This window comes from Vombatus ursinus, unplaced genomic scaffold (assembly GCF_900497805.2).
Source record: "Vombatus ursinus unplaced genomic scaffold, bare-nosed wombat genome assembly UNPS02014861.1, whole genome shotgun sequence".
NCBI classification, from domain to species: Eukaryota; Metazoa; Chordata; class Mammalia; order Diprotodontia; family Vombatidae; genus Vombatus; species Vombatus ursinus.
The window spans coordinates 11007444-11021113 of NW_020954639.1; the positions used below are offsets into that span (position 1 = coordinate 11007444).

General features: G+C 36.8%; 1 protein-coding gene across 9 annotated transcripts in view; it reads left to right on the forward strand.

Moving 5' to 3' along the window:
* The window catches only part of ZNF438 (zinc finger protein 438), a 136201-nt gene that overhangs the window by 34227 nt on the left and 88304 nt on the right, over positions 1-13670 (forward strand). For 4 of the 9 annotated variants that reach the window (XM_027841633.1, XM_027841636.1, XM_027841637.1 and 1 more), the window contains exon 1: positions 8463-8551. Coding sequence is in view for 2 of the 9 variants with exons in the window: in XM_027841632.1 (XP_027697433.1) it covers positions 8482-8551 (70 nt within the window). In the remaining 7 variants the exon portion in view is untranslated. Of the gene's footprint in view, positions 1-8457; positions 8552-10379; positions 10486-13670 lie in introns of those variants that run through there. The other 5 variants (XM_027841632.1, XM_027841631.1, XM_027841638.1 and 2 more) reach the window with 4 other exon arrangements.

The window sequence follows — 13670 nt, forward strand, 5'->3', positions numbered from 1 at the left end:
CTGTGGTATCAGAGGTTCCCCTGCAGTCTTTTCTTAGCAGTTTTCTGGTCTCTTTACTGTCTGTGGTCCTCGAGCACCAGAGATCTCTGCTGGTGCCACTCCTGCTGATTCAGTGGCTTCCAAGGCCTGCTGACCTTCTAAGTTGTCTTGGGCTGGAAAATTGTTTCACCCTGGCCTTTCTGCTGCTCCAGAACTCCTTTTGTGGCATTATTTTAATGTTTGGAGGGGAATTTGGGAGAACTCAGGTGAATCACTGCCATTACTCTGCCATCTTAGCTCTGCCCTCCATGAATTTGTTCTTAAAAAAAAATTTTGAGAACTGCATTTCATTATAATTGGTGTACTTGTAATCTTGTGTATTTTATTTTATACATTTAAAAAACAATATTCTAAGGAGGGGTCTCTAGGCTTCACTGGACTGCCAAAGGAGGGAGAGGGCTCTATGATACAGAAAAGATGAATAACCAAACAAACTTCTATCCAAAATGGGCAAAATTTAAAAAAAAAAGCATCGCCTAATGGATCTTCAGTTATATAGAAAATTCATGTATGTGAAATACTTCCTCATATATTGCCAATACATCAAATAGTACTTTGTTTTTGAGAAATTTCCTTTTGCTCCCTATACAGTAGTTATGTATAATTTTTAAGATGAAAATTGCATATTTTACTTTGCCTTCATCAGCTGGAGGGCATGGCTTAGCAGTCTTAAGATCAAATTATAGTATAACTGGACTCTGATATTTTGGAGCTGCTGAAAATTTCCAGCCTTTGAAAATAGTTACATTGATTTTTAGGTTTTAGTCACAAGTGTCTAATCATGCAATACTGAGAAAAGTTTAGCCTACCGTGTATGGCCTGTTTGTTTCTTTTCTACAAAGTAGCAAATTTTGGTCAAGTAAAAAATCCAATTTACTTTATACCATCAAACCAGTGTTTCTAGGTGCATGGATGGATATGTGTGGCTTGTTTACTAGCTTGTTGAATTCATGTCAAAAATATGAGCTGATGATAACCTCATTTGATAGATTGTTAGTGAAGTTTAAAATCTTTTTAACGTCAAAGTAAAATGAGTGTTGTGTTTTATATAATTTGTTTTAATGGGTGTTTTATTCCCCCATTTTCTCTCCAGGTTAGCATTACAGTAGTGTCCAGATTTGAAATATGAGCTCAGAAAAACAGCATTGCACTTTCCTTGTATTCTCCCTCAACCACTTCTTCTTCTTGCTTCACAATGGGTAATTGTGAAGGTGCCCAAACCTGCCGAGGATCAATTTGACAAAAGGGGTTGAACTTGGAGCCCAGATGGGAAAAGATGCCTCTTATGTCTTCTTTGAGGCACATACTGATCTCTCCCTCCTGTGAAATCTTAAAGAATTTATTTTATATGTCACTAACTTGGTCCTTAACATAGTGAAAAAGGAAAAAACTTCAGGAAGGAACTTCAGGAAGTATCTGAAGGAGACTTTAATACTTTTAAACTAGTGTAATTTGAAGTTGTACTTGCAAGTTACTTTAGTTAAGTGCTTCACACTCTAGTCAAGGTTCGACTGCCCTTGAACTGATTGCCTGAACTGATTGATTGAACTGATGCAGGAGACCAAGATCATCAGTAACCATTTATTAAGGGTCTACTATGTGCCAGGTACTATGCTAAGCTCTGGGGCTTCAGAAGGAGGCAAAAGACAGTCCTTGCCCTCAAGGAGCTTGCAGTCTATTGAGGGATACAATAATTAAATATGTACAAAGCAAGCCATATATAGGATATGCAGGATAAATAGGAAATAACCAACAGAAGGAAGGCACCAGAATTAAAGATAGGAGACATACAACTAACAAAGAAGGGAAAGAAGACTAAGGTTAGGAACGGTAATCACAGAGTAAATTTCTTCCCATCTGATCCTTTGTGGTGACTATGGAAAGTTAACCATGACAGAGGGTGATAGATCCCTAGCTACTGATTAAGTATATATAACATTCAAACCAATTGTCTCCCCAAGGACTGGAGAATTAACTATTTTAATCCCTTTTTTGTTTACATAGTGGATAAAAATGGTGATACTATACTAGCCCATCCACACTATGAACCTTATATAACCTTATGTGACATAGACTGTAGTCAACAAAATCAACAACATATATCTGCCCTGACTGTATCTTGAATATTGTGTTCAGTTAATTATGAGTGTCACATTCTAGCAAGGACACTGGTAAACTAGAATGCATCCAGAGGAGTACCGCCAATAAGAGACTAGAAAACTTGCTTTATGAGGATTGGCTGAAGGAACTGGATGTCTTTAGGGCCTGAAGAAGAGAATACATGAGGGCTGGGAAGCAAAAGAGGGGGTTGGGCTTGTTCTGCTTGACCCCAGGGGGCAGAACTAGGAGCAATGGATGAAAGTTTCAGGGAGGCATATTTCAGGTTCAATAAAAAGGAAAACTCTTGAGACACCCTGTTGTTAGTGTGCTTTTTATGGATATTATTTTCCATGAATTATATTAATTTTACATATTGGACAATCAGAAGGAAATTGTCAGTAATCTATCTCTAAGTATGTAGAGTGAACCACTCTGTGCTCTCCTCCATTCATCCCTCATTTCAAATCATAACCCCTCCATACATCCTCCTGTGTACTCATTGTTCTTCCGTGGTCTTCACAGAGGATCTGCCTGAAATAGGAATATTTGAACTGCCCATGTCTTATTCCTTGCTCTCATTTTTATCCTTGATAATATTTCTTCACCTATTTTTATGTATGGATCATTATGGGAAATATCCTACAGTCTACTTGTGTTCATGTATCTCTCCATTGCCCTTTTGGTCATCTGCAGCTTTGATCATTCAGAGACGGTGATGTTCCAAAATATGTAACCATAGAGGGTGCCAAGAGAACATTTGTATTAAAAAGATGGGTTTTATTATGCTAGTGAGAGGCTGGAGGTCACTGAATGCACATTGTGTATTTTCCTAAATGAAATCTCAAATGCTTCCTCAGTGAAAGCCATGATTACTTAAGAGATTGACCTAAAAAAATCCATCCAGGAAAAAAAATAATGAATGAAAAATACCAGTTCAGTTGGATGGCTAGTTTGTTGAATTAGCACATCACTGCATATATCTGGGACACACACTGCAGGTAGACAGTGAGTTGAGCTCAGAATTGAACAGAGTGGGCTGTATTACATTTGGCAAATTGCTGATTACAAAATATTGAGAGTGTCTGAAGATTTTTTATGTATTCTTTCTATGGCTGATTTTAAAGTTACTTTCAATGAGTAGTGTGCCATTTTATCTGGTAAAATCCCTTTTGATAAGTGTTACTAGTTCAGTCCTTTAGGTTTCTTCCAAGGGGATGAACAATTACAAATAACCCTGTTGACTAGTAGAGCTAAGTCATCTCATGTCAGTGCCCTGCAAATGAGCAGTAGGATTAAAAAATTGGAGATGCCCCAAGGACCCATGTGTACATTGGGGCTGTCAGATTGATGTACATACACATTTACCTCAGATGCATGAAAACCTTATATGGAAAATATCTGACTTACTAAGTGAGGGACACTTACTAGCTGTATGACCCTGGGCAAGTCACTTAATCCTGTTTGCCTCAGCTTCCTCATCTGTAAAATGAACCAGGGAAGAAAATGGCAAACCACTTCACTATCTTTGCCAAGAAAACTCCAAATGGGGTCATAAAGAGTTGGACATGACCGAAACAACCAAACAATAAAGGATGAAATATAGATGACAAAAGTTATAGGGAACAATTCACTGATAATGCTGAAATTTCTATAAATTAGCAAGTTTCCTTGGTGCATAAAAGGCATCATGAAGCAGTTCAAAGAAACTTGGTTCTGAAGTCAGATGACTTGGATGGGAATCCTGGCTTGACCCACTCAAAGTGCTTTGCGCATTTATTACTCTCCTTTGAAATATGTACAGACAAGGTCCCTGCCCTTGACCTTCCATTTGTCTAGGAAGATAAGACATCTACATAAAAAAGAATAATTCTAAATTGATGATATAAGCAATTCTGTAGTTCAATTTACTAAAATTTGTTAAGAGTCAGCTGTGTACCAGACCCTGTTCTAAGCACTGGGGATACAAATAAAGACATCCCCTACCCTCAAGCAGTTTACAGTCTATTGGGAAAGACAGCACACGAAAGGAAGTTGGAAAGCAAGGGTCACCGGAGGACACTGAGGGCTATCTAACATGAAGGCCCCATCTCTGGAGTTCAAAGGAGGTAGAGCTGTGGATGGAAAATGGACAGTCAGTTAGAAACTGCAGATCTCCAGCATTCTATAAAGGAAAACTTTGGGAGGAATTTAGTGCTGCACTGTCCAGGCCTCCAGTCAGAGGAGAGAGAACCCTAAGGGAGTTGGGAAGGTGTTGATGAGATTTAAGGTGATCAGTTTATCCTGGATGGGGCATCAAACCAAGCAGAACTACAGATGGAAAGTGTCAGTGTGGCACAAACTGTATAAAGGTGTTTTCTACTTTTATTTATGTACTGATGGATTATAAATTTAAAGCCAGAAGGGTCCTGGCAAACCATCTTGATCTCATATGATGTGTTAAGAAACTGAGGCTTGGCACCACGAGGTCACGTGACCATGGTCGCATAAACAGTAAATTGCAGAGCTGAAATTCAAAGCCGATACTGTTTTCCACTGTAACACACTTCCCATCTCAATACCCATCCAATCTCATGTCCTAGAAGAGTTGATAGGCATTCTTATATGAAAGTCTTGTTGAAGGGAGATTCTGGGGCTTGATGAAAGCAGCATGATGTCATCTGCAAACAGGAATGTCTGAAGGACTTCACTGTTCCTCAGGAGCCTTTCTGGCGTTTGGACTCTCCACAGGATGACAACTGTGATGATGGCAGGTGCCTCTAACAAGCTCATATTTATGCTTCTCTTCATCTTGAGTCAGAGACCAGGGAACAAAGTTGTATCTGTGGGCACTTTTTTCATGGATCTTTACATGATTTTGCCATTTGCACAAAAAAACAAAACAAAACAAAAAAAACCTTATTGGAGAAGAGCGTGACTCTTTTTTTTTTTTTTGTATTGAATTTAATGCTTTTTTATAATCTGTAATTAATCTGTCTAGTGGGATTTTGTGTTCATTAAATCTTTTGGTCACTTGTTTGACCATAAATGAAGATCTTGTCTACTGTGGAAAATTATTTGTAAAAGCCTGTTTTCCCATTCTTTCTTATGTTTTCTGGGAGGATACCTTTGCGTATTAAAAAAATTATAGTAATGAAAAAGTTTATATGAGTTGGTATTTATTGATGTTCACCTTGAGCACTTTTTAAAAAAAGTAATACTCTTAATTTTTCCAATTTTACTCCCTCTTTTCAGATTTTTTTACACCGCCAATGATTATGAAAATAAATTATTATAGAAACGCTGGCAGATGTGTTCCAGTTTTTCTTTATTTGTTCTCCTTCCAGTTTCATCTATAAGTGTTTTTTGGATGATCTGGCTTAGTAGAGTGTTGGGCCAAGCTTTTAGTTATCATGTCCCCCTCCGCTAAGTAAAATTTCATTACTATGAAAACTCTTGACTGAGCAGTTTTTCTGAAACATTGTTTATTTTCTGAAACATTGATATATTTTCTGATAGGAAGACTTATTAGAGGTACATTCATTATACACTGCCAGCTTTTGATTATTAAAGGACTGGTTATCTCTTCTATAGATTATACATACATACCTTACAGTTTTTCTTTCTTCTGCCCGGTTCCAGGCCATTTTCTTGTCCACAGCAGAAAAGGATGGGGGGTGGGGTGGGAGAATGAGGAGGTGAATTTCTTTTTTTGTTTTCAAATAATTTATTTTTTCCCCAACTACATGCAAAGACAATTTTTATCATTCATTCATTTTTTAACATTTTAAGTTCTAAATTTTCTTCTTCCTTTGCTCACCTTCCCCCTTCCTGAGGTTGTAGGTATTTTGATATAGGTTATACATGTGCAATCATGCAAAACATATTTCCATATTAGTTATATTGTAAAAGAAGTCAGAGACCAAAAGAAAAAAAAAACACAAAAAAAAGTGAAAAAATAGTATGCTCCTATCTGCATTCAGATTCTATCAGTTCTTTCTCTGCATGTGGATAGCATTTTTTATCATGTGACCTTTGGAATTGTCTTGGATCATTGTATTGCTGAGAATTGCTAAGCAATTCACAGTTGATCATCATACAGTATTGTTGTTACTGTGTACAATGTTCTGGTTTTGTTCACTTCACTTTGCATCAGTTTATATTAGTCTTTCTAGGTTTTTCTGAAATCATCCTGCTTGTCATTTCTTATGGCACAGTAGTATTCCATTACAGTCATATGCCACAACTTGTTCAGCCATTTTCCAATGGGTAGGCATCCCTTCAATTTCCAATTCTTTGCCACTACAAAAAGAGCTGCTATGAATATTTACATAGGATAAATAGGTCTCTTTCCCCCCTACCCCCTGGCCTTTTTAAAAATCTTTGGAATACAGATCTAATATTGGTATTGCTGGATCAAGTCCTTTGGGCATAGTTCCAAATGGTTCTCCAGAATGGTTGGATCAGTTCACAACTCTACCAATAGTGCATTAGTGTCTCAATTTTTCTACATCCCCTCCAACATTTATCATTATTCCTTTTCTGTGATATTAGCCAATGTGACAGGTGTGAGTTGGTACCTCAGAGTTGTTTTAATGTGTTCTTTCTCTAATCAGCAGTGATTTAGAGCATTCTTTTCATGTGACTGTAGATAGCTTTGATTCCTTCATCTCACAACTGGCTTGTTGATATCCTTTGACCATTTATCAATTGGAGAATGACTTGTATTCTTATAAATTTGGCTTAGTTCTCTGTATATTTGAGAAATGAGGCCTTTATCAGAGTCACTTGCTGTAAAGATTGTTTCCCAGGTTTCTGTTTTCCTTCTAATTTTGGTTGCATGGGGTTTGTTTGTGCAAAACCTTTTAAATTTAATATGATCAAAATTATCCATTTTGTATTTCATAATGTTCTCTATCTCTTGTTTGGTCATAAATTCTTCCCTTCTCCATAGATCTGACAGTAAACTTTTCCTTACTCTCCTAATTTGCTTATGGTATCACCCTTTATATTTAAATCATGTATGCATTTTGACTTTATCTTGGTATATGATTTGAGATGTTGGTCATATATTTTTTTTTATTACTTGTGGATTTATTTTTCACTCTGAATAAGTCAAAGTTGACTTGTTTCTTTTAGACCAAAAGAGAAAAATCATAGTTTGTAGTATATGAAAGTATAAAGATTTCTTATGTCAAATGAGAGCTTTGCTTTAATACCTGAGGATTTTTTAGCTTGTGAATCAACAAGAAAGTTATTGAACTGCTAGTTATTGTATGATGTTGGATTATAGTCTTCATTACAGATAGTCTGTGTATAGTTTTTGCATTACAAACGTTGGAATTTTACAATGGAATATTTGAAATTATGTCACTTGATTTTATAATATTCATCATAATGGATTATTCTAGAAGATGATCTTTCATCTGGTCTGCTTATTTATTGCAACTAATTCATTTCTATGTTGTACCACATTTCCATTCTAAACACATGAACAGTTCTTATCTTTTAATATGGCAATGGCACAATATAGAAGGATACCTGAATTCTCAGGCAAATGAAATACCCAGTTAATTTTATTTAGTTAGTTTTAAAAGTTACTTACTTTTCTAGAAAGCAGCATGAAGCAATTGAAAAAGTACTGGTGTTGAAAGAAGAACTAAGTTCAGATCTTTGTTTATGACTACTTCTAGATATGGGACCATAGAAAATTACAATCTCAGTGAGCCTTAGTTTCCTTATCTGTGAAATGGAGATAATAATATTTGTACTAGCTACTTTGCAAAGCATGAGAAAAGAGCTTTTTAAATCTTAAAACACTTAAAAATGAGAGTTGTAATTATTACTTACAAAATTCTTTTTTTCTAAGCTGTTACAGCTGCTAAGAATCTTTAGAAGGTCTTTACATCTGTTGTGGGAAGTCTCTAGGCACGTGGTCTTCTGGGTGGGGGTGTGTGTGTGTGAGACTACTACTCCTTCCCTCCCTCCCCTATTATCAGTCAATACCAGGATTCTTGCAACCTCTGGCAGCCTCCTGTACACTTGTGATAGGCAAGCTTTCTCAGATATATATACAAATATAGTGGAAACAAACACAGGGGGAAAGCTTCTTCTGTAACTTGATTTTCCAGAACTGTACAGCTTTCAAGATCTGATCTGGCTCTCTTGTTTTCTCTCATGTCAATTTCGTTCTATAGCTATGGTATAAAGGCAAGTTTAGGAATAGCAGTCCAGAAACTTGGGCTCTCCATGCTTTTTATGCTTCCTACAGGCACCTTTAGCATGGGAGAGGAACTGATGCCTTCCTTAGTACTAATGACTGCTGTCTTCTTTCTTCCACAGCTCAACTTACTTGAGTCTTATATTATGTTCTTTGAAAGGAAGAAGATTGAAATAAAGATTGTGAACAAGGAAGAATGGCCAAGCCTGGCTTATAGTAAGTATGATCTACTTTTTGTAAAGTCCACATAATTTAGACTTTATGTGCATAAAATTCCATTTCAATCACTTTCCTTCTTTTACATTAAATAATCAATGCTAGCAACTCATTACTGAGATTTTATATAACAAACCATCATGCCTAGGTGATGGAAAGGAAAGATTGGTAAAGCTATCATTTTCAGTTTCATATCTCTATGGAATTGTAACCACCAAGAGATTAAGGAAGAATGCTGTTGTCTAGCCCGGAGTCTCTGTGATCACTGCTTTGTCGGGGTCAGACTTCTGATCACCAGGCCAGGTGGGTGGGAATATAGTGTCCTTGCTTAGCTATTAGGAGCAGAAGGGTATATTGGCCATTAAGATGCTCTAAGACTTTGAGGGGTAAAGATTTGATGCATGGTAATAAGGATAGTGAACAGTTCCAGGCAATTCAGGGGTTCTTATAGTCCCCCCAGATCTTTTAACTTTTAGGCTCTGTAGAACAACTGTGGGAACATCCTGAAGGGGAGGGAATTTGTTTGAAAGACATCCTCCACTGGCACTCGTAATCATTTTGGTGTGTGAAAATACAGGGAAGAGACTGTACCAGGTGACCTTTCTAGATGTTGTTGTTGTTGGAGTGGGGTGTGGAAATGTCTTGTCAGGCAAGCCCAAGAGACCAAGATGGTGCTTATTAGCAGACATTCATTTTTGAATTTAGAAAAAATTATATACTTATTTTTGGCTTCAAGGTCCTTTACTGGTTACTACCACTTGCTTACTCTTTAGCTACTTATGTCTATACTTTGTTATTTGTTAATATTTTCTTAGATTCCGAGTTTCTGATTTTTCTTGACTTTTTTAAACAATCTTTTCCCTCTCCTTACCTCCTCCCTCCTTGATGTGTATTACCTTATAGATCTTAAATTCTCTTAGTTGCTTTATTTACAGGAAGTTGGTTATATCAAAATTGATAAGTTCCATAATACCAGGCCCAAACCTTTCTGCCATCCATTTTAAAAATCAACATCTATTTTTTATCTCTTACCCCATTAGCGCTGTAGCTGTGTTCTTGGTTTTTGCCATCTTTAGAAATATGTTGATACTAGATACTTTTAGTCTCCTGTCAGAATTAATATTTTTTAAATGATTTTTTATAATTTAGGATTTGTTTGATATGTTGCTAATTATTAATGGATTGATGTCAGCTTGTAGGGAGGACTCTAATGGAGTACTCGAGAACAGTTTTTAAGCCCTGGTCTGTTAAACTTTTTGCCAATAACTTAATGCCAAACTTTTAGATGACAAGAAGCTAAGAGGGACTGCTAACACACATTGGAGAACAGAGTCAAGCTTAAAGAAAAAATCTCAATAGGCTTGAATGGTAGAACAAACCAGATAAGATTAAATTTGATTGGGGAAAAATGTGAAGTTCTACTCTTGGTTTCAAAAACTCAGCTTCACAAGTATAGGGTGGACATGATGTGGCTGGACTACCAAAGATCTGGAGGTTTAATGGCCTGCAAGCTCCAGTTGAGCCAAGTGTGATTGAGCAGGTAATTTCCCTCCCACCCTCTTCCCACTTCCACTATTGATAGGGTAATGTCCAGAACAAAGGAGGATGACCCTGTAATTGTTTGTTTATATTCTGCAGTTGTCAGACTTCATGGGGAGCACTGTGTTCAGTTCTGGGCACCACTGTTAAGAAGGACAAGGATAAGCTGGAGCATGTGCAGAAGAGGGCAGTCAGAGGAATAAAAGGACCTGGAGACCGTGCCACCTGGCTATCATTTGAAAGAGCTGGGATGTTTAGCCTGAACCACAAAACTCAGGGGTGACGTGATAGCTCTTTTCAAGTATTTGAAGGGCCTTCCTGTGGAAGAGGGCTTCTCGGTCCTCTTGTGCTTGACTTCAGATAGCAGAACTAGGAGGAATGTGGGGAAGTTGCAGGTAGGCAATCTTAATGTATGTATGTCGTGCTGTGGAGAAACTGTCTGCATTAGAGATGTCCAGAGGTGGGATGGACTTGTTAGGGAGCATTGAGTTTTCCCACTGTCAGAAGTCCTTAAGCAAAAGTGTACAAGGCCAATTGTTGAAAAAGTACAAGAGATTCTTGGTCAGGTTCCAGTTGGACTCTGTTGCCTTGGACAGTCCCTTCCAGTTCCTGGCATCTATGTTTCTGATATATCCTCTCTGAGTGTCCTTATTTTCATTTCTTGATCTGATTTTTTTTTTTTTGGTCAAGGTAGGGGCAGTCTCTATTTTGAGATTTAGCCTTGGTAGCTACTAATTATTTTGTTTGAGGTTAATCAGTTTTTGAAGTGACATAAGGAGTTCTCAATGCTTTCTGAAAACTGGTGTTTTTTTTTTAAATCACTTTTATCTTCATTTCTCAGCCCCTCTTATCTCTGTCTTCATGTGTATGTGTATGTTTGTGAAATTAATTTCTTATACAATTGTCTTTTGATAGGTGCTGAGAAATGTTCTCTTTTCCCTAATGACAGGCCTCATAGTAGCAACTTGCTTGATGGAAATCTCTCCCAGGGGTCCATAAGGAAGAATACAATCTGCACTCCACTTCTCCCTCCCAATTGACACTTAGAAGCCTTGTAACTTGATCCAGGGGCAGTCAGGCTACTCACATTTCCTTTAGCTTCTGAGGATTGATTTTTTTTTTTTTCAAGAATATGAAGCAGCTGAACTTATTTTTTTTTAACAAAGTTCAGCTTTTTGATTCAGAATATAGAAGGTGATTTTATGTGGAGTAGGTAAAGGGAGGGGAGTGAACATTTCTTGTTAGATAACATAGAATTTATTGTGAAAGGAATGTTTTCCCTGCAGGCTGAATAGGAACAAGATGTTTGACCACCATCTAGGGTGGAGATTTATTTATTTGGTCAGCTACAGATGAACCACATTGTGTACCGCTGATGAGTATGCCAGCATCTGTTCTTTTTCCCTTGTGTGTGATTGGACAATTCTCTTCAGATTTCGTGTGTTCTTAGCTCGGGGTAATTCAGGTATACAGGGCATACATGGCAATGAGAAAGACCAAAGGCTGTTTTCTTGAACCATGATTTTAACACATCATTATGAATTTATAGGCTTTTAATGTGCGCGCACGCGCGCACACACGCGCACACACACACACACACACCCATTTTTTTCCGTTAGCTTTTTTCTTCCAGTTGATTTGTGTAGTCACATAGTTTGGCAGCAGCAGGGCTCCATTTTTCATAGGATTTTTTGGCATGAAAGGGTTACTGTTCACATTTCCTGTGTAATTCCCTCTGATCTTGCTGGGCTGTAATTACTTTCTTGATGTTAAACATTCCCAGGCTCCTATAACCTTCTAGCCTGCTTGCAGTGGCCAAGTTTGTCCCAGGTGATCATGTGGGCGAACCTCCTGTTTTTAAGGATAGAAATCTCTCCTTCTTCCTGTATAAGATAGACTAAAAACTGATTCCTATGCATTGCAGTCCAAGAAGAAATCTCTTAAAGGGAAAAAAAAAAGCCGTTAAGTTAACAGTTTTTTAAAGTCAGATTTAGCAGCCAAACTGTTGTCAAATCAGCTCCATGTATTTTAGAATTTGCTGAATCCCAGTTGAATGAATTCCTGGTTGAATGAATCCTGGTGATAAATTAAAAATTATCTTTTTTCCTTTTATAAATACATTTGAATAAAAAGAGTATAAATCTAAAAGGTCAGATTTCAACTATAGGATCTCATTTTTTTTTGCCCACATAATTAGCAAATCATTTTAAGCTGTCTTATGAAATTTTATCTAAAATTCCAAGTTTTCTAATTCATTTATATCCTCTGCAGAAGGAAGGTTTTTAAAAAATTTCTACATTTCCTCTCCTTTTGGGGAAAGTATAATGTAATTTTATTTCACTAAACATTTTTGCTAAGCATTTTATATTGCAAAAGCAGGTTAGAAATAAATATTTTCTTTTTCTTAGATTTTTGAACTCAATTCTATGCCATTGAGATGAACAAGAATTGTCAAGTTGTCAGGATGGAAGATTTTTTTTTTTGAATGAATGAATGAAAAAGCATTTAAATGCTTACTATTTACCACACACTGTGCTAGAGTACTGGGGATATAAATATGAAAAACAAAGCTAATCCCTGGTCTCAAGGAGTTTATATTCTTTTTTTTTAATCTCCCCCAAATTATTCTTTATTTTTAGCATTCTTTTAAAATTTTGTTTTTTGTTTTTTGTTTTTTTTTTTTTTAGTGAGGCAATTGGGGTTAAGTGACTTGGGCCAAGGTCACACAGCTGGTTCTTTTAAAATTTTGAGTTCCAAATTCTCTTCCTCCCTCTCACCCCTCCCCTACCAACTGGGAAGGCAAGCAATATGACATTAATTATGCATGTGAAATCATGCAAAACATATTTCCATATTAACCATATTTTTAAAAAGGCAAGAAAAATAAAGTGAGAAAGTTATACTTTAATTTGCACTCAGTTCATCAGTTCTCTTTCTGGAGGTAAATAGCATTTTTTCATAATGAATCCTTTGAAATTGTCTTAGATCATCGTATTGATCAGAATAGCCCAATCTTTTACAGTTGGTCATCACTGTAACATTGCTATTACTGTGTACAATGATTTTCTGGTTCGTCTCACTTCACTTTGAATCAGTTTATATAGGTCTTGCCATGTTTTTCTGAAAGCACTCACGTTGTCATTTCCCACAGCTACAACTTGTTCAGCCTTTCCCCAATGGAAGAGCATCCTGTTGATTTCCAATTCTTGGCTACCACCACAAAAAGAGCTGCTATAAATATTTTTATACAAATAGGTCCTTTCCCTTTTTTTTTTTTAATCTCTTTGGCATACAGACATAGTAATGGTAATGCTGGATCAAAGGGTATGCACAATTTTATAGCCCTTTGGGCCTAGTTCCAAATTGTTCTATAGAATGGGTAGACCAGTTCACTACTCTACCAGCAGTTTATTAGTTTACTTATTTTTTTCCTTATCCCTTCTAGCATTTTTCATTTCTGATAGGTGTGAGGTGGTACCTCAGAGTCGTTTTAATTTGCATTTCTCTAATCAGTAGTGACTTAGAGCATTTTTTCATGTGATAGCTTTGATTTCTTCTTCAGAAAACTGCCTGTTTTTAT